Source organism: Mauremys reevesii, linkage group 11 (assembly GCF_016161935.1).
Source record: "Mauremys reevesii isolate NIE-2019 linkage group 11, ASM1616193v1, whole genome shotgun sequence".
NCBI classification, from domain to species: domain Eukaryota; kingdom Metazoa; phylum Chordata; order Testudines; family Geoemydidae; genus Mauremys; species Mauremys reevesii.
In genome coordinates this window covers 56,853,440-56,874,404 of record NC_052633.1, presented here as the reverse complement: position 1 = coordinate 56,874,404, position 20,965 = coordinate 56,853,440, and the positions used below count along the sequence as shown (strand labels likewise).

General features: G+C 37.1%; 1 protein-coding gene across 1 annotated transcript in view; it reads right to left on the bottom strand.

Moving 5' to 3' along the window:
• LRP1B (LDL receptor related protein 1B) overlaps positions 1–20,965 on the bottom strand; it is a 1,239,928-nt gene that overhangs the window by 334,823 nt on the left and 884,140 nt on the right. The window contains exons 36-41 of the mRNA XM_039494476.1: positions 14,901–15,035; positions 14,194–14,323; positions 6,643–6,769; positions 6,341–6,492; positions 5,929–6,053; positions 2,396–2,767 (exon numbers count right to left, since the gene is read on the bottom strand). Of these exons, the coding sequence (XP_039350410.1) occupies positions 2,396–2,767; positions 5,929–6,053; positions 6,341–6,492; positions 6,643–6,769; positions 14,194–14,323; positions 14,901–15,035 (1,041 nt within the window). The remainder of the gene's footprint in view (positions 1–2,395; positions 2,768–5,928; positions 6,054–6,340; positions 6,493–6,642; positions 6,770–14,193; positions 14,324–14,900; positions 15,036–20,965) is intronic.

Here is a 20,965-nt window from a genome sequence, read left to right as displayed (position 1 = left end):
GAGAATTGTGCAAGATGCTCATTGGGAAGCCCCGTCAGCTTTGTTAGGACAAGATTCAACACCCATGAAGGCAGAAGTTTCCTGATTGGTGAAGCACAATTTACCATACCCGTACGAGACCAAGAGACTTTAGGGTGAGAGAAGAAGGGGTTTGTCCTTAATTTAACTGTGATGAACAGAAATTGCTGCTATATGGACATTTAGGGACATTAAAATTAAGCCCAAGCCCCAAGACTTAAGGTGTAAAATGAACTCTATCACTGCAGGGACCCCAGCTGAAGCTAGTGAGTCCTTTACCAGTAGGCCAGATAGCAGACCATTTCCACTTTTGTTCATAGCATTTTAGCATGAGACCTTCCTGTAAGATACTGGCCTGAACCCTCTGACAGTAGGAAATGTTGACATTAATAGCAGGTTATCATCCACATCGCTAGGTGTAGTGTGTCTGAGATGAAATGCAGAACAAATTGATAAAGGCACAAAGTCAAACAGCAGAAATCCATGCAGTGGGGCTGCTAGTAGCCTGGATAGTGGTCAGTACCTCAGACATGGAGAGATTGAAGGTATTACCAGCATCTGAACTGGTGAGGAGTCCAAGTTAGTTAGTTCTGAGATGTCTGACATTAGAAGAGGGTGACAGTGGTACTGTTTGAGTCTTTGGAGAGAGATAGTGCTTCCTCTTTTGCTTATGCTCGTCTTGTGAGGAGAAGTGTTTCCTCTTCTCCCTTTTTTTAAACCCTGATGGGCATCTGTAAGCACTTGCAATGTCAAGACATCTGTATCAGTGATGGAGAGTTGGTGCCAGGGGTAATGATGACAAGTAAGAATCAGACACAGAGGAGGCTGCTTCCTGCATCCTCACTAAGGCTATTGAGGCCTTAATAGATGGTAGTGGCTTGGTCTTCAATGCTTTTTTTGACTTAACCATTACCAGTGGTGTCAGATGGTACCAGTAGGAGGCAGAGTTGAGTCTGGTTCTAGCCCTGTGATAGAAAGCTATGCTAAGGCCAGAGCAGCAAAATCAGTCTTGAATTCTGAATGAGAGGAATTCAGCATGAAGGCTGCACTTGGTATGCTGGATGGTCCTGGAGTAGCAGGCTGTAGGCACCAAGAAGCCAAATGAACTTGTAGCCTCAAGTGCCCTTCCATTCTTATTCTGGGAGTGAAGGCATGGCAAAATGTGCACTGGGTTACCAAATGGATTGTGCCCAGGCATAGATACAGGATACAGGCATTGGTCTTTGGTATGATCACTGGGCAGGAGGCACACATCTTGGAGCCCCTACAGAGCTCTGGGCCTGACATGGTACCAGTGAGAAGCTGAAGGAGCCTGATACAAAGGCAGGCTACATACACTAAAGTTATCCTCTACTCCTCCACACTTACTAACTACAAGAAAATAATCATACACTAGACTAAAAGAAGAACTTAGATTGTAAACTGTTTGAGACAGGGACTGTCTTTTTGTTCTGTGTTTGTACAGTGCCTAGCGCAATGGGGTCTTGGTCCATAACTGGGAATCATTTTATAGTAATACAAATAATTAAATAAATAAATCAATAATACATAAATAAAGAATTTAACCTGACACAAGGGTGAATCCCATTTTCTCTCCGTGACAGCAGCAAAGCAAATGAGGTGGTTGTGGGGTGTACACCCTTATACAGAACGGGGTAATGATGTCACCCTTACAGAAGATGCATATCCCACCCATTTCCCCAACAAATAGTTTTTCAAGGCAATTACACAGCTCAGCCCGAGGAGCACCACATCCACAAATGGAAATGCACAGAAACCCAGAAGACTAGTCTTTACAATATGTCCTATTTTAATTTGTTATATTGCATCATCCTGTTTTCACAGACTATGAAATCTGCATGTTCACTCACAATTTCTTTGAAAAGTTGAGTCCTTTCTTTTGCCTGATGTTTGGCTAATATCAAAAGTTCATAGGCACATTATTAAGTGCAACTTTGAAACATAATAGATTTGTTGATGAGTGTATACAGGTTCTTATGCAGTGAACTAGGAATATTAAATGGCAGAAATAAACTCTATTGAAATGTAAATTGTAAATGGCAATCAACAATTTCATAATTCTCCAACTGCACTATAAATACCTAACTGCTCTTTAGGTTTCTACACCCTGTATATCACATAAATAGCACAGAGTAGGTGACTTTGAAGCTATAATACCACAAGATAATTGAGTCTGCAATATGTAGATAGATGATCTTATTACTTATTATAGTTGTGTTATATATGTTACAGTATAGTATGCTTTCATTAGTTGTATCCAACCAAGTGTAATCAAGTAAACCCAAGTATAATCAAATCCCTATTTAATAAGGGTTACCAATACAAATAAAGGAATTACAAATAAATGTTTACTTACTTTCAATTATCACTTTTCTGCTGGCCCAGTTGTCTTTAATAAGTTGTATATTTCCAAAATGTGCATCACTAAAGAAGATACGGTTAGTACCCATTCCTTTCAGGTTGTAGTCGAAAGCCAATGCTATCACATTTTTGAAGTAGTCTGGATTTTCATATGGCCTTACTGGTGAATTTAAATTGGTTTCATCTGAAAGATGTATACTTTTTAATATTGTCCTTCCTGAATACAGCAAGTAACCTTCATGTCTCAGACAAGTAACTCTATCCTCTCCAAGATAGCCATGTGCACAAGCACACGTTCTCTGTGCATTTCCTCGATACAGACAAAGTTGCTGACATCCACCATTGTTCTTGGCACAAACGTTAGTACCTGTAAGGAAAAATTACTCTGGCTTTGGTAACTGTCACAATTGGTTGACTTAAATCAGAATAAGCTTTTAATAAGCATACAAAGGATTCTTTGATGTAACCATTTGTGTTATATTTGTTAATGTAACAGAGCGCTATTAAAGTAAAAAAGAACCATTATTGTTTAGGTCTCAAAATTCTGACCACCACCCTAAACTAATTTTTAAAAATGAATTTATGAGCATGGATAATTAATGTTGTTTTCAAATGGTAACAGTACATATTTTACAAATATAGAATACGTAATTACTCAATCTTAAGGAGTTGAAAATTTGTGAATTTTATTAACTTTTTCAACAGTTTTTAAGAGATGGTTTTAAAAAAAAATGTTACTTGCAAAAAAAAATCAACTTTCAATTTCCTTAGGTTACAATAATTTGTTTCACAAATTTGTATACATCTTCTACCAAAAAATTAAAATATATCAACATACAGAAAGATACATTACCAATATTTTATTGTGCCATTTCTCAATGTTTAGATGTGTAGCTATTTGCTAACATTTTATTTTCAATTCCTTTGATTGCTGACTTAAAAAAATTCCCCCTACCAAATGTACAGTTAAGGAATTATTGTCAAAATAATAACTTCTATGTGATTTTATGACATCAAAGATTACAAAACTGTCAGAAATTGCAGAGAAAGTATTTTTGTCAGTTTTTTCAGTACTTTGTATGTAGTCTGTTTCACTAGCTTCCATAGTTTACTTTGTGCATTTGACAGCATTTTTGGTATAGTCAATTTGACTCACAGTATAGTTACTTTTCCATTTGTGAGAATTTTCCACACAACAGTGGAGAAAAAAATCTTTTTTTAAAAAAGTTGTTTTGTGGTTGTAAAACCACAAAATTTGTCAGGTAACGCAGGGCACATTTATTTTAAACATATCTATTGATTTATGTATTTATTTATTTAATTGCTATATTTTAAGCTGGGTATCCTTCTCAGTGAAAACAATGGCTCTTTTATGGGTATAAACACTGTCACCATTTCTTTTTGCTAAGATAAAGTTAGAAAAAACGTGAAAGTTATTACACATATCCTTGCCCCTAAGGAGATAACTATAGTAAAATAAAATGAAAACATTGTGGAGAGTTATTTCCACACTATTTTTATCAGATTTTTTGATGGTTCTTTAAAGTATTAGTAGTCTAAGTAAGTCATGGGAGAATTTTTTCTCAAACTTCTATAGATGCCTATATTTCTCTCTCTCTCTATATATATATATACACATTGTAATGGTATTTAAAGTAAATGTTTTTCTTCTGTATTTCATTGATTTAAAATACCATTATAATGTTATTCACTAAGGCCATGATCCTGAAACCATGCAGAATTTCACTGATGCAGGAACAGAAGTTTGCTTGCAGATCATAGTGCAGGATTTGTACTTTGGAAAGGGTAAAACAGATGTTTGGGGGAGAGAAATGAGGATTAATCACTTGTCACATGTTTTTATTAGTGCTAGACAGGTCATGAAGCAAGCTAATTGCATTTTAAAACTTAATTTAACTATTGTAGGTACATAAATAATAATAAATAATAATAATAATAATAATAATTTAAATGAGAGAAAAAATCCAAAAATATTTTTCCCATTTTTCCCCCTTTGCCTTTGTGGCTCAGTGACAACCCCTCCAGAAGACATTTAACATTTGTAGCCTAGTAAAATCATTCAACTGTAATAAAACACATTTTTCAAACTAACATCAAAAGATTTTTTATCATTTTATTTTTTTTCCAATAACTGTCTCACCTATCACTAGTATCTCTTTAAAGAGCTAGTTAAAAATCTTTTTTTTTTAAAGACTATTTTTCAACCAAATTTTTCTATATTCCTGGCTCTATTATAAACAAAGTCCTTCCAAGAAAGCAAACATTAACTCCTTCTAAGCCCACTTAAAAAAAACAGTTAAAGATTAGTGAAGGATTTTTTTTTAAGTCCACAAAATATTATCTCTTTAATCTTCTGAAATTACATGTACAGAGCCCTAACAATGGCAAATTGTCCAAAAGAGAGTTTTCTAGTCTAAATCAAGAAAACATCTTTTTAAAAATAATGAAAATATACTATGTTAGAAAACCTTTTTCCTTAAAAATAGGCAGTGGTAAGCATGTCTATCATATGCATGAAAAAACAAACCCACAAAAAAAACAAAAACAAAACACCACATCCTCTAAAAGGCATAACAGATTCCATGATGTGTAATATTTTAATTACAGCACTTTGTGGATGCCAGGAACACCAGAGACATGGTCTTATCAGAGGCAAACCTTATTAATTTCAACTTTATATGTACTTGGGTGTGCGTGCACAATTTAGACTGGATTCACTGGTTTTTTTGGTGGTAACTGTGTTTGGAAGAAACAAATATAATCTCTGCTAGAATTCTGGTCAGCTTTGCTCACCAACAGCTTGATCCGAAGGCCACTGAAATCAATGTGAACCTTTCCACCGCCTTAAGTTGCTATGGATGATCAGGAAGCTTTGAGCTTTGGCTGGCTAATAAAAATCAGTTAGCATGGTATTGATCCATTACTGATTGATCCTTAATGCCACCTGGCAATTGGAAGGCAGGCTGCCAGGTTTCCCCCAACAAGCTGATATTAGGCTCACTCTGAGGAAGTTCTCACTCGATGATGATCTCACAATTTTGGTACTAATTCCAACCTTTTCTTTTTCGGGGAAGGTGATTGAGAAGGTTGTGGCAAAGCAACTATGGTCTAGAGTAAAACATGAAATTTGGAATTCAGAGTTTCCCTTGATCCCTTTCAGTCGTACCTTAGGCTTTCATAGGGTACTGGATAATTTTTAATCATTGACTTCTGATGGACAAGTGCCAGGTATCCATTTTGATTATTTTACAACAGTTTAAGGCCTATGTCCTACTCAGACACATGGTTCTGGTTTTTTTTGTTTTGTTTTACTACTGAAAGAGTGATGGGGGGATTTTAGTAACACTGTTAGAAAATTATAATTTAAAAAAGGAACAATGGGGAGAATTTAAAAAAAAACTTTCATAAAAACAAGGATGATTTTGCTTTTCATATTATCCAAAATTAATACACAAAAAGGGTAACAGAATATTAAAGTCATTATTAATATAATTAGCAAGAGCAAACCTTTTTCTCGTTGTCTGTTAAAGACTTTCACTTCCTTCAGGTTTATTCCCAGGCCAGCCCTCATGGTCACAGCATCTGTGGCATCATTCTTATGACCTCTTCTGATCGAGCCATTAGCATGTGCTCTGTCAAAAAAAGTTGAAGATGGCTGATCAACAACCCTCATATAATTAAAATCAAACAAGTAATTAAAATGCGACAGACAGCTGGCTTACCAGAAGCTGAAGAAATCAACTCTTTTCTGTGACATTGATATTCTTTGAATACCAAAAGTACCTTTTCTATGGAAATTGCATAACTTTGTGAGATTCTTTCTGTGACCTTGCTACTGAATGGCTAATCCTACAAGGGTGAAGTATCTGGCACTGAAATAACATTTTGAGACTCAAATACTTATGGAAAAATAAATTACCTGTCAGACCAGTAGATGTAAGCTCCAAAGACTGCTACTGAAAACATATCCACATTGCTCCCTGACAGCACAATCTCCCGGTTCCCTCCACTCTCAAGGTCGATTCTTTCTATCTTGTCTGTACGAGCATCACACCAGTATAATTTATTTTCCTAAAGATCAATTTCAAAGTAAACTTCAACAATCTATTTTTGTCTGAGAATTGTATTATGAAAATAACAGAATGCTAAAGTGGAAGACCAACTTGTAATGCAACATATTTAATGCACATTTAATATGTAGTGGAAGATACAGGAACACACCTCATAGTCAATGGAGATTCCATTAGGCCAGGCAATCCCCAAGCTCACAAGCACAATCTTCTCAGATCCATCTAACCGTGCCTTGCCTATGCAGGGAGTCTGTCCCCATTCTGTCCAGAACAAATACCTAAAATATTGCAGAATTTCACAATAAACAGATGAACATGTTCAGACTGGCATATATTTGGCAACAAAATATAAGTGTAGTTCATATAAAATCAATGTTTACAAATATAAAACTCCAAAGGATTCTGATATTGAACTGGCATAAATAACACATTGCTGTCCTTTTAAAGATGAATATGAAACATGCTTTACAGAGACTAATCATCTTATTCAACTTGCTTGATCAAATCCTTGATATCTCAGCTTTTGTTTTAATATCTCTACTTTTTAGCAAATGCCTAGGTAGGCAAAAATGTACAATGTTGCAATCAATACAAAAGCTCAAGCAGTTTCATGGGTTGTTACTAGGTTTCTGATCAATGAAAACATTTGGGACACTGGTTAATAGTGACTGCTAGGCCCTATTAACAACTCTAAAAGTTAAACTCAGAAAGGCAAACCTTTTCTCACCTCTATGAGAAGAATAAAGCTTGGTCAACTTTGATATCCGCTATGTGCTAAGGTAATTAAGAGCCTGATCAAAAGGGCCCTGAAGTCAGGAGAGTTTTTCCACTGATCTCAATATGCTTTCGATCAGGCCCCAATACCGCTACTTTAGTTTGTATGAAATATGTAAGTGATATTTGCCTATTATATATTGCATTTCTGTAGCTTATTTGTAAAACTGCAGTGCTTGTCCCTTTATGTTTTGATTTGAGATACAAAGATACAGGTGGTGAGGTTTTTTTAGACAAGGTAGGTAATTTATCTTTTATTGGACCAATTTCTGCTTTTTAAAACTTGTTATAAAAATATTTTGATGTAGTTCCATATGTTGACAAAACATAAGCATATCAGAGACACATTAGAATATATCTTAACAGAGCCAGTATTCTATTAACAAATTTAGCAGAAAATTGCATTACCGTAGTGTTAAGGTCATTTTTGTCAATTCCTGAACAGCACAAAAACCAAAATAAAAAAGTCTGAAGCTAAGGTTCTTTCACAAACAGAATATACTTTCTGTTTCATAAATATTAATAAATACACTCACATGTGTGTACAAAAAAAAGAAATAAAAATCCACATAACATAGCTCTGACCATAATAAAACCAATTCAGCTTTTTAGAACATTATGTTTGCAAATACTTACAACATATTTAAGTAATTTTTGAAGAGCTTTACATTTTTAACAATTATATTCTTACAACATCTCATCTATGTTCTGTAAACACACACACACGCACACAATATTAAAATGGAATGGATGCATCTGACTATAAAAAACAGTTTCTTAATTGATGTACATAGCATAGCTCTATTGACTATGGAGCTATGTCAATTGACACTAGGTGCCTCATTAAAGCACAACCCTATAATTATTATCCAACAGAATAGTGAAATACAAATATAGAATATTTATTTATTTATTATGGGGAGCACCTTTAATAAATTAGACACCTTCAGTCTAAAATAGGGAATATTCCCTGAAAATAAGAGACTTATATTCAAAAGACAGGCAGAAGGTTGGTGGAAGGGGAACAACATAGAAGTAGAGTGACCAAGATACTAATTCACCATTTCCTGACAAAATGAGATTATATTCAATAATTAACTACTCATAACTACACCACTGGTTATGCTGGGAAGGAGGGATGCCTAGATCAGAGCTCTGCCTACAACCTGTGTGAGCAGAATGAGGGAATGTAGCAAGTCTACAGAGCCTGCTTCCTTCTGTGAGATTAGTGCTGTGGTACAGAACACCAGCTCAAAGGAAGAGAGGGAACATCTGACACCACCTTCTACTCCACTGCACCTTTGGGCAGGATGGGCCACAATCTGGTCCTAACAAAGAATTACTAACATAGTTAACGCATTGGGCACAACTTAAATGAAGTTGAGGAAAGATTTTTTTGAATTAATATTGTGAAATATGAAAGTTTAAATTTTCACACATAGAATAGAATAGAATAGAATATTTTAATGTTCAGACCATTCGTTTCTAACAACTAGTGAGGATTTCAAACTCCTCCTGGCTTCCTCTAGCAAGAAATGAGCAGAATCTTTCTTTTAATAAGCGATTTCTTACGTCTAGTCCACTACTACTTTCTACAGAGACAGCATCCTCAAAACAAATAGCTATCAATAACTCAGAACATGCCAAAATGAGTTTAATAATAGATTCCTCTTTTCTATATATAAAGTGGACAGTGTTGTTGAAAATGTAGCTCCACACTAAATGCAACATTATATACTTATTAAATGTACTCCTGAACTCATGAAGAGTGCACATACACTCTTTGACCAAATGAAAGCTTGTAAAGGCAATCTACTCCCCAGTTGACCCAAGTTTGTCTTGGGCAGATTGTACCTACAAGTACAAGTGAGAAAGACCAGAGTGTTCTATCTGGCTATCATTTTGGCAACACTTGTATATCTTGGCATGCTAATGAGGTACTAAGGAATTTAATATAAATTAGTTAAATGCATCTACAAGAGTGTGAGAATATGGATGCTGAATTGACTTTGGGGGAGCATTAAAATAGGGTTGCAGGGAATGATGCCAGAAGCAACAACTGTAGGGAAGGAGGAGTGTGGGTGCTGTAAGAGGCTAGAGAAAGAGGAAGTCTATTTTAACTGGCATGATGGTTAAAAGCATTGTATACTAGTTTCTTTGAAGTAAAATATCTTTCCTGTCCATAGTAAAAGGCATTCATCTTTAAACTTCATGTCATAAGTGAAAGACACAATGACAAATATGAAAAATAATATTTTATTGTTCAAATATTAAATAATAGCTTAATCTATAGAATTTAACTACTACATCAGGAAACTTCTAAGTTTCTAAGATATTAAGCTAAAGAGGGACCCAAAGAAACATAACCTGTCACAATTTCCAAAAATGAGTCATTAAAAACTCACCTTAACTACATTTTCAATGCACCTTTAACTATGGAATTGCAATCAGCATCTCCAAGACTAACTATACTTGTATTCACATGTTTAATCAGCATTATTTTCTTGACAAAGAAGTTAGATTGAATGCTGAGATCAACTATACTTGTATTCACATGTTTAAATCAGCATTATTTTATTGACATAGACGTTAGATTGAATGCTGACTTCAGAAAAACAGTTCTTCATTCTCTAGTTCAACTAAACACTTGTAAGTCTTTCTCTTAGAGTGAAAGCTACTTGTTTGAGACAACTCCAGTTATACACAAAAACCATATATAGTAAGGTAAAAAATCAATTGGGACTCTAAACCAGAAGTTTGTAGGGAAAGAAGCCCTGAAATACACTATCAGAACACTAGCAGAATGACAGAGAATAGATGTTGCTAACTGATGTGGAAAAATGTATAGGACCTTCCCGGAAAGGTGTCAATGTACTTATCTTGTGGATCTTTGAAGATGGCACTTCACTATACAGAGAGGAAAGATGTGCCAGAGCAACTACTTTTGAAACAACTTTAGAACTTGTCCAATAAAACGTACCTTACTGATAAGGCAAAGCTAACTACTTAAGCACATTTGCGGGAAGGACAAGATGGCCATTGGATGTTTTCCTGGGATTAATTAACTTTAAAACAATAGGGTGAAAAGAGATGATGTTAAGCTTAATCTACTTGAAGTTAATATGAAATATCTGAGATTAATTTGAATGGGACAGAGGGACCAGTCTTCAGTAATTCTGAAGTTTTTCAGTGTGAATTAGATAAGTAAAGTTAAAATACCTAAACTAATCAGGAACCTTCTCCTTGGCTTCATCCAAGAAAATCAAAATTAGTCAAATCCATATCATCTTGCAAGACCAGGCATAAGTGAGGTGTGGCAGACAAATTGCTGTATAGGACTAAGGTGCCTTTCTGAATTTACTCAGTATGGTTTATGTTACTATCTAGAAATATTATCATAAGGGGCTGAATGATACATGGTTTATATTTTGCTGTGACTGGCGGAATAACAAATAGAGCTGTTTGGGAATTTGATGATAATTTGTTTTTTGACAGAAAATACCAATTCATCAGACTTGAAAGGGGCTGTTTTGATTAACATTTTCAGGAATGTTTCCCAGATCCATGATGGTATTTCTGCTCAAAACTAGAGAAAGAGAGTGAGCCCCCCCCATCCCCCTGTGATACCTGCCTGTATTCACATAGGATGCAGAAGACCGAGGAGATGCCTGATTGAAAGCAGGGATTTGAACACAGTTCTCTTATATCACAGGTGAGTACCCTAACAAATGGGTTATAGTCTGTGATCTCTCTTGTTGGAGCTGTTGCACTTTGTATAACTAATTAAATATTAATTGGGCTACAGAGAGAGAGAGAGGCCAATGGTTAGGAGACAACTCAGATGCAAGAGATACACGTCATTGTACTCACTAAGGGAAAACAGGGGCTTGAACCTGATTCTCCCCTCCCTCCTACATCCCATGAGTGCCATAACCACTGAACTATTGGCTATTCTGTGATTTTGCTCACACTCTGTTTTTTCGTGGAAAAAATATTGGAAGATCTCTGGTTCTTTCTAATGCAGAATGAGAAATTTTTCAACATCTCTAAAATTTTCAAGGGATAAGAAAACAATTTTTCTCTCAGCTTTACTTATAAGGGTTTAACAACAGTTATTTTCACGTCCCTTTTGAAGCTGTCAACTTTGGTTTCATTGACATAGAGCTGGGGTATAAGCAGCTATTAAAGGTTTATCTAGTAAGAAGGCAAGCGGAGGAGGAGTGAGGAAAGGAGGCCTACATCTCCCATAATAAAGAATTTATTACCACCATCCACCTATCCAAAAGATGCCTTTGCCACAGAGACTTCATTCTTTCCTGAAGAAACCACAGTTCTACAGTCTGGGGCTGGGTAGAGGTTTAAAACTTCAGAATTTATCTCAAGTGACATTTTTGAGGCTTAGAATAAAAGACAGATCCAGCCAAATTGGGATAAACTGTCTTGCCACAAGAGGAACACTTACTAATTAATGTACCTTCGTCTTCTCCACTTCCTCAATCATTTTGAACACACTCTGAAACCTAGAAAGCTTAACAAGACTGCAGAAACTAAAGAATCTCTCCACTACTGAATTTGTTCATAAATCATTTCATACACAGTACACTGTTCTCTTTTTTTTCTACTGTCTTGTACTTCAACTGGAATTGCTGAACAAAATCCTCCAGACAGTAATTCACCTGCCATTTGTTGTACTAGCTACTTTTGCATTGCACCAAATCACAGTATTTTAAGATTTGAGGAGAGACAGAGAAGGCACAGTAATCTAGTACACAGATTTTTCCCCCTAGCATAGCAAACAAGGAAATTCTCATTTTTAGCATTGCCATTTCTCTTTTACCTCCTTATATGGCTATTTAGGGTTTATTCCTTTAGTAAGTTAAAACAGGAGACAGAGTCAGGAGCTGGCCTGTGAAAAATGTTTTCATTGAAACCCAAAACACACACGCCTGGTACCAGGTTTAAGTGAAAGAACAAGCTCCTTAACATTCATTCCCACTCAAGGCCTCTGGATCCACACTCCCCCATAAGCAGGTTTCAGATTTTAGATGTCTCTGCAGAAAGAAGATTGGGGCTACAATCCCTCTCTCCTCCCCAAATACTCAGGAGTAGCTGACTGTTTCTTTTTCTACACTTCCAAACTCTTTTAGGTGGGGGATTTATTTATAGAGCACACTACTGCAACCTGCAGGCACTCCCCAGGTAAAATAAATCTGCACAATAAGGTCCCTATTAGACTTCACAGAGACTTCCTGTGAGTTTTCTCTAGTCGGACGTAAGTCATTCTACTTGAGGAATATATAGATAATGGTGGTCACATTTTCATTAAAACATTTGCCCTGAAGTTGAAGCTTGTTTCAATACACGAGCCCCTTTGCGCAGAGTACTTTTCTGAAACGACTGTGCTTCATTCGGGCCTTTTTGAGGTGCTTTGTCCCATAGAAGCGCAGCTGTCCTGGCAATTCATAGATAGAGATGTGGTCACTCACATAGCTGGGTTCCGTTCCCTTAGTTGTTCTGAAGACAAGAAACAAGGCCTTGAACTGTCGACAGAAGTAGACAAACTATCAGTGGAGTTATCTGAACACCGGAGTTATGTCATGTTGAGGAGGCAGACTTTGAGATTTTGCACTAGCTGAAACCTCTGGTTGCTTCCACCTTCAGCCCAAGATATAATGCATTATAATAATCCAAGCTGAAGAATACATATATCACTATTGTTAAATCCTTATCCAGGAGGAAAAGAAAACAGTTTCAGAAGTCATTTTCCATCACTGATGCTAACTGAATGTTGAGGCTTAGTGGTAAGTTGGAAGAACCACTCTAGCCTTCACACCACTTTGAAGAACTCCCCTGACTGAATGTAAAAGCTGATTTCCTGTAGGTATTGTGATCTCCTTATAATGGAGATGGTTGAATCTGTGGAAAGTGAGATATATAGACGTATATATGACTTTCTAAGGGACTTTTGTGTTTTCTGGGAGGTTGGCAAGTTCAATTTTCTGAAAGAGACATTGATAATGCATTAGCCGTAGACACAGTTGTTCTCCACTGGCCTTTGCATGTCAGGAAGGGCACAGGTTCTGTTTATATATGGTCATTTAGCTATGTCTCTGGGCTTCCCCATGTGTAATGAAGCCAAATTCTATCATATAGTTAATGCAATCTGGTGTGTTTTAGAATCGTTTGTCTCGGGAAGTCCTTTTCATAGTTGATATTTTCTTCAAAGAAGGATGAGAATTCTTTGTAGTGGTCAGTGTTTCTGTCTGATGTTTCAGTTACACAATCCAGAACATGTCTGCTGGCAACAGCTGTGCAGCTTTGATGGTAAGGGGATTTGTTATTGCATCCGCATAGTCCACAGCACTTTGCAATTGGTGGATGGATCTGAAGAATGTTTTGTGCCACCACCATTCTATTCTTGTACCTAAGCACTTTATCAGATATAGTTTGTCAATATTGGAGATCTTCTTGTTTGGTGTGGAGAGGATGTTAGATTGGGGCCAACACAGTGATATTTATGGCCATCAAAGAATTACACCATTCTAATAATTTATCACCATATTGGGCTTATTATAGTTGGGTGGTTTGTATTCTGATGATGTGCTAAAAACTGAAGAGGATACAAAAAGAAAATAAGCACACTTCTGATCTCTTGCTAGCCTTCAGGTAAAAGACTGTCTAAGAGTAGGGAAACTGCAAATAGGGAAGTAGACTGTAATATTTAGTTTAAACAGAGATGTCATAGTAAGTATCTCAGTATATGAGAACATCCAATTTTTATAAAAAACTGTTTTTTACAGTACAATCTTTGGTTTTATTGAAGACTCTATCAGTAAACAGATGTCAGGATGAATGCCCAATTTACTAATTGTAAAGTTTAAATATTAGCATGCATTTTTTAAAAACGATATAGAAATATGTAAGTTACCCTTTTTCTGGGTGCACTGCTATGGATCTTGGCTGGTCCAGACCCTGGGATATAATTACGTATCGGAATGAGCCATTGAGTCTAGCAACTTCAATTAAGTTGAAGCCATGATCTGTCCAATATATGTTACCTAGGAGAAACACCAAGAAATTACTAAGAAAAGAAACTACTTCTTTAAAAGACCAGTTGCTGTTTAATCTCAGCTGCATAAAACATAGTAGCAGAAAATAATATTCTGTATTTGTTTTAATATGTTTTTAGGTTTTATTACTCTCTCATTAAACCTAGTTATTATGAACATACACTGAAGTGAAATTTGTCATTTTTAATTCTACTTTCAAACATTTCTGTCTTAAGGTCCAAACCAAATCTGTATGTATCAAAACAAAGTTGAAACTCCACACCTAAGAAACAGGGGGACATTTTAATTTTTCATCTGTCTTCAAGCATAAGAGAATGTCTAAAACCATTTTTTCCACCTTATGGAATTCTCGGGAGATTTTTGCTAAATTCACAGTGAGTGATCTTCAATGTGAAAAAAACATATCCAGAGGCTCTGAATATTGGAGAGAGTGAAGCTGAAAGAAAAAAAAATGCACCTCTGTGGCTAGAAGTACAGAAATCTACTATTATCAAGTAGGATAATTTTCAGCATAAAAAGGCCTATCAAAAAGGTATTTAAGAAATAACAAAGGCACTGGTGATACCCGCTATCCAATCCACTGCTATGCCTTCAACCCTTCCCAAGCCATTTGAAATTATGTCTTCTTTCCAGGTCTGGTCTCGTCTAGCTCTGCTAATTTTGTTGAAACCCATGTCAGTCCAGTAAATTGTGTCATTTCCTGTGGGAAAAAAAATACAGACAGAAAAAATATAATTAGTAAAAGTTATCACCTTGACTGGGGAATAATTCAATGAAAAATCAACAAAGAATCCTGTGGCACCTTATAGACTAACAGACGTTTTGCAGCATGAGCTTTCGTGGGTGAATACCCACTTCTTCGGATGCAAGTCTGTTAGTCTATAAGGTGCCACAGGATTCTTTGTTGCTTTTACAGATCCAGACTAACACGGCTACCCCTCTGATACTTGACTCAATGAAAAATGTTCTGCTCAAAATGAACCTCACATTTTTGCTCAATCATCCGCATGAGGAACTACATTGCTTCTTCACAATTTTAATATTATATTAATACCTAACCCAAGATTAAGATAATAGTATTTAAACACCATCCCCATTTCCCACTACTTATTTTCCCCATCTTCTCCATTTAAAAAATAAATGTTCAATGGGCTAGATCCTCCAGTAAAGAAAATCAGAGTAGATCTAATGATCTTGAGTACAGGGACTGTCTTATACTACTGTGTATTTACAACTAATATCACAACAGGGCCCAATGCTTTTACTGCCACAATACTTGTAATAAAAATAATATACTAACAGTATGCTTTCCAATGGGATACCTTCATATTTGTACTAATGTTATTTCTTTAATGCCAGTACAGATGTTTAAAAATAATTATTTCAAAAACATTTGGGTATCTTAAATATTATGGGGCAAATATTGGGAACTACCTACATCTACCCCCTTCTCCTTGGCAATCATGCAGATAAAATGTTTGGAATCATCACGTATGTCTAATAAAGATGTGAAAAAAACCCTCATGTAATGATACAAAGGAAGTTTAGAAATTTGATAACTTGTGACTCATCTTCTAAGTTAACGCTGTAAACATATTGCAATTCCATTTGAATAGATGGCTAAATTCTGTCTTCAAAGAGGTCAAGTAGAGTCTTGGACTTATGGAGTGAGCTATTTCCTCTCAGAAATGACTCATTGATAAAGATCCAGGATATTCTTTCCCTGTTTATTTTTATTTTCATTGTGCACATATCTCCTATTAGTTTCATGAACTAATAGACATGAGACAACAAAAGCAACAGCAAAACTTACATACGTGTGGACCAATTTCAGGATGCTAACAAAGTGCAATTCTGTGCTCAAAAACTGAAGCCAAACTGTTCATCTTTCTACAGTTTCTCACAGACACCGCTGCCAAATTCTCTCTAAACCCACTCAGAAGGACATGCAGTTGGCCTGTAACTCCAAAAATCAAATATGGCCAAAGTTTAAAAAAACAAAAAAAAGCAAATATGGCCTTGAGTAACTGGTTCAAATTGAGAAAGTAGGTAGAACTAGACTCTCTAAAATTTGTGCAAATTCATTTGGAATTGTATAGTTTACAAAGAGAGCCATTTCCAGCTATTCTATTTACAAGGAATTCCTGCTTTTGAGAGGCAGTGTATGATTATGTGTGAATTACCTACAAACGTGTATTGGGTAGATGAGACTACAAGAAAATGTTGTATCTACTATTGTTACAAATAACTCTTAAGATCATAACTCAGAAGGATTACAGAGAAAATGTTTGTTTACTTGGTGCAACTAACAGCACTTTCTGAAAAGTCATCATCACTGTTTTGCTGATGGTGCATCCTGTTCCCCAGACCATGAAATAGCAGAGCTGAAACAGTATAAACAGCAAACAGCTGGTACCCGGGTACACAGTCAGAAAGGGTGTTAGGGTGAGAAGTGGGGCAGAACGTGTTTGGACTGGCTTTCAGAGACAGTAAAAAACACTCACCTCAACATAGATGGGGCAAAAAAAAATAGTAACTTTTTTTAAAAGAAAAAAGGAGAGGCATACTATTTAAAGTGTGCACATCAGTTAACTGAACTTTTTAAATAAGCCAATTAATAAACAAATGTTGACAGTGTCCTTTAAAACACCCAGATTAACCAAGGATGTTATGCTTATTTGCCAAAATAGAAAATGTGTAAGTAGTTTCGTGATCTAAATCTATGAAGTAATAAAAAAAAATTAATATATGTGATAAAATACCTGGAAATAATATTCCTAGTATTAAAAGCATGACTTTTTTTCAAACTATAGTAATTAATAAATATTTGCATTTAAAATACTGTACTTATATAGTACTTTATATAAGAAAATACACACATTATGCTGACACACTAACTGGGCCAAAAGAGCAGCGTGTGAAAGCCCATGAGACTCAGTTTTAGAAAGAAGCTTCCAATTTAAAACAAAATGAAATAAATAAATAAAAATAAAATAAAATATAAACCCCCACTGCTCTGAGCTGATGAGGGCTGAGAACATAAACATATATTTTAAAGAGGCGGGGAACAATGTTACTCTTTCACACATCAAAGTTGCTGGTTATAAAAAAGGGATTTCAGAAATGTAGGTTAAGATTCGTTTGCCCTGCCAGTTGCAGAAACTGGCATAACATATGTGGCTGTTTTAATGGTTGGTCATAGGTAGCTGGAAAGTGGCAGCTGCTGGCAGGGATCCCAGCTCTGAAGGCAGCAGCGGAAAAGTAAGGATGGCATGATATGGTATTGCTACCCTTACTTCTGCGCTGCTGCCTGCAGAGCTGGGCTCTCAGACAGCAGCTGCCGCTTTCCGGCCACCCAGCTCTGAAGGCTGCAGCACAGAAGTAAGGATGCCATGGTATGGTATTGCCACCCTTACTTCTGCACTGCTGCTGGCAGAGTGCCACCTTCAGAGCTGGATACCTGGCCAACAGCTGCCACTCTGAAGGCAGCACAGAAATAAGGGTGGCAATACTGCAAATCTGTCTGAAATTCAGATTATAGGTCAGGTAGAATTTTATTTTGTGCTAAAAAGCTGGAAGCAATTCAGACAAGACGGTGTGTGAGCGGGAGACTAAAAATGAGGTACTCACTTTTGGAAAATTTTCATAACCTTTTTTGGGAAAACACTATTCAAAAATCATTCATACTGAGCTGGAAATTCACAGGAACATAGGAACTGCTGTAATGGATCAACCCAGTAGTCTATCTAGTCCAGCATATTTTCTCTAGTAGTGGCCTGTACTAGATGCTCCATATGCTTCTGCAAGAATATTGTCATGAGTCGGTCCAGCCACACTTCCCAGACAGAACCCAGTCTGTTGTGATTGGATCTAGCTGCTGAATCCCACATGCCTCTAACTCTCCTGAGTCAAGGTAGGCACTGCAAAGCTGACACGTCAATAAGCACCTTTTATTCAAAGGGCTTATGGCAATAAGGAAAGGGAATTTTGAAATTAATCTTTCCCTTTCTATAGTAATGGTAAATCTAAGGTTTCATCTGTCTGTTTTCATCAGTGGCCTTACAAGATGCCTGCTCCACACCCACAGAATGCCTGACCCTGATGAGGAGGAGAAAGAAGAGGGACTAGGGAGGGCATATTCAGCAAGATCCTGCAAGCCAGTGCTGCATCATGCTGAGAAAAAAGGGCCAACATGGCAGACAGCCTGGAGAAAGAAAGACCAAAGAGGAAAAAGCCCCAGGAGTCCCAGCAGGAAAAGAAGACAGAAATGCACCAGGACATCATAAATCTTCTCAGGAAAGAAACCCAAATGCTGCAGATCCTGGTTGACCTATAGCTGTAAAAATCCCAGAGTCCGTTCAGTATTACATGGTAGCAGCTCTCTGCACCCTCCACCATTCCACACCAGAGGACAACAAGAAAACAAGTTTCACTTACCCTAACTGGTGAGAACCATGGTTGACATATGTATAATCCACAAGAAACTATACTTGTACACTTCCAATTGTAAAGTTTCATTTCATTAATTTATGTTAAAAGTTTCTACTGCATTGGCTATGGCTTTTTTGCATGCTGCTTTTGCCACTCAATAAATTTCTGGTTTTGGAGAATAAAATTATCTTTATAGTTCACAACTCATACTGCAGAATACACAGCAGTACTCAAATCTGGCAGTATTTGTAAATGTACAGCAAGCACAAAACAACTCATTGGTTCAGGAAAAAAACACTTAGGACAGGTCCATACTCACCGCGCGGGTCGACGCGGTGAGTTCGACTTCTCCAAGTTCGAACTATCGCGTCTAATCAAGACGCGATAGTTCGAACTCCCCGCGCGCTCCGGTCGACTCTGGAACTCCACCACCGCGAACGGCGGTGGCGGAGTCGACCTTGGAGCCACGGAGTTCGACCCCGCCGCATCTGGATGGGTAAGTAAGTCGAACTAGGTTACCCTAGTTCGACCCGCCCCCCCTTAGTGTAGACCAGGCCTTATAAAAGGTACAGGCAGCACTACACAATTCCTAGCAGCACCTAAAGCTCCAGGCACAAAGAACAGTCCAGTCCTGAACACCACTATGGCTTTCCATTATAGAGCTCTTTTAAATCCTCCCTTAACCACAAAGCATCACACTGAGTTCTTGTCTTGAACTGTTCAAAGTCAGCAAACAGCTGCTAAACCTCCACCCTCCACCCTGGCAGGAGTTCTTCTTTCTTTGCTTCACAGATATTATGCAGGACACAACAGACAGCTATAATCAGTGGGATATTTTTTGCACTGAGCTCTAATATAGTGTGTAAACACCGCGTGTCCCTCAATTTGCCAAAAGCACATTCAACACCGGCTGAACTGTAGCTGAATCTTTCTTTTGTGCTGTCAAGGTAGCTGGTAAATAGCTTCATGAGCCAGGGGAACAAGCAGGAGCCTGGGTGGCCAAGAATCACTATTGGCATTTCACTATCATCAATGATAATCTACTGTTCAAGAGGGAATGTCCCTGATTGTAGCTTTCTGAACAGTCCTGTGTTCTTAAAGAACATCATGAACCTGCCCTGATCAGCCATAGTGATACCAGGGAAGCATCTCTGGTGATCTACCAACATATGCATAACCATAGAAAAATAGCCCTCTCTGTTGGCAAGATGGGCTCATACCAAAATAGGGATGTGTGCCATTTATCATTCAACCACACTCTGGGAACTGCATTGCTGCAAATCCATCCACTATGTCCTACACATTACCAAAAGTCACAGTCCTGCATAGCAGGAGATGATTAACAGCCCTACATGCTTGCATGACAACAGCCCCAACTGTACATTTTTCAACTCCACATCTAGACCTGCTCCATGGCCTCCAGAACCGCAGGATACTACAAAGGGAAACCTTCTCCAAGATATAAGCCTAAATTTGTCAATGATTGAAAACTTACTGCATCTTACATGTTTTCTTTACATTGTTTAGTTATTTGGAGTTGGATGCATTAACCACAAATTCATACTATTTGCTGTCAATTTTATTAAAAGCAATGATAATTCATGGAGAAATTTTACTTGCCAATGAATTTGTCCAGAAAAAAAATAACACACTTCTTTTCCCACTAAAAATACCATATTTTCTTGATTTTCACTCTTGGATCTCAGCTGCCTATGAGAAATGCTATAAATCTCCCTAGCTCTCAAAATGTTTTGTTGCATTGAGACACTTGCAAACAAGTTTCATTCTGAGAGCAACTACCAGAGCCTCAGTTCCATGTAGGACATTCTATTTAATCTCCTTTATGGGCTACAATAGGTCAGACTGGAAAATAAAAAATGTGGTGGTACTCTCTGCAGCTTTGCCAAGCACAGAGTGTCTAAGTGTTTCAGGACTGCCTTTGCTCAGACGTGCTGGTATACTAGGTCTCTTGCTTGGTCTCTTCTTTTCCTGGGCAGCTTTGAAACTGCTCCTCCTGAATACCTGAAGAGAGGTTACTTACTTCAGAGTAATTGGAGCTCTTTGGGAAACCTTTGTCCAGACAGATTCCCTCTGTACATATTTGTGTTTCATTCATGGGAGCCTGGAATATTTCATACAGCAGAGTCTATTGGGGCTGTGCATGTACCCTGCATACTCTTGCATCACCAATAGTGAGGA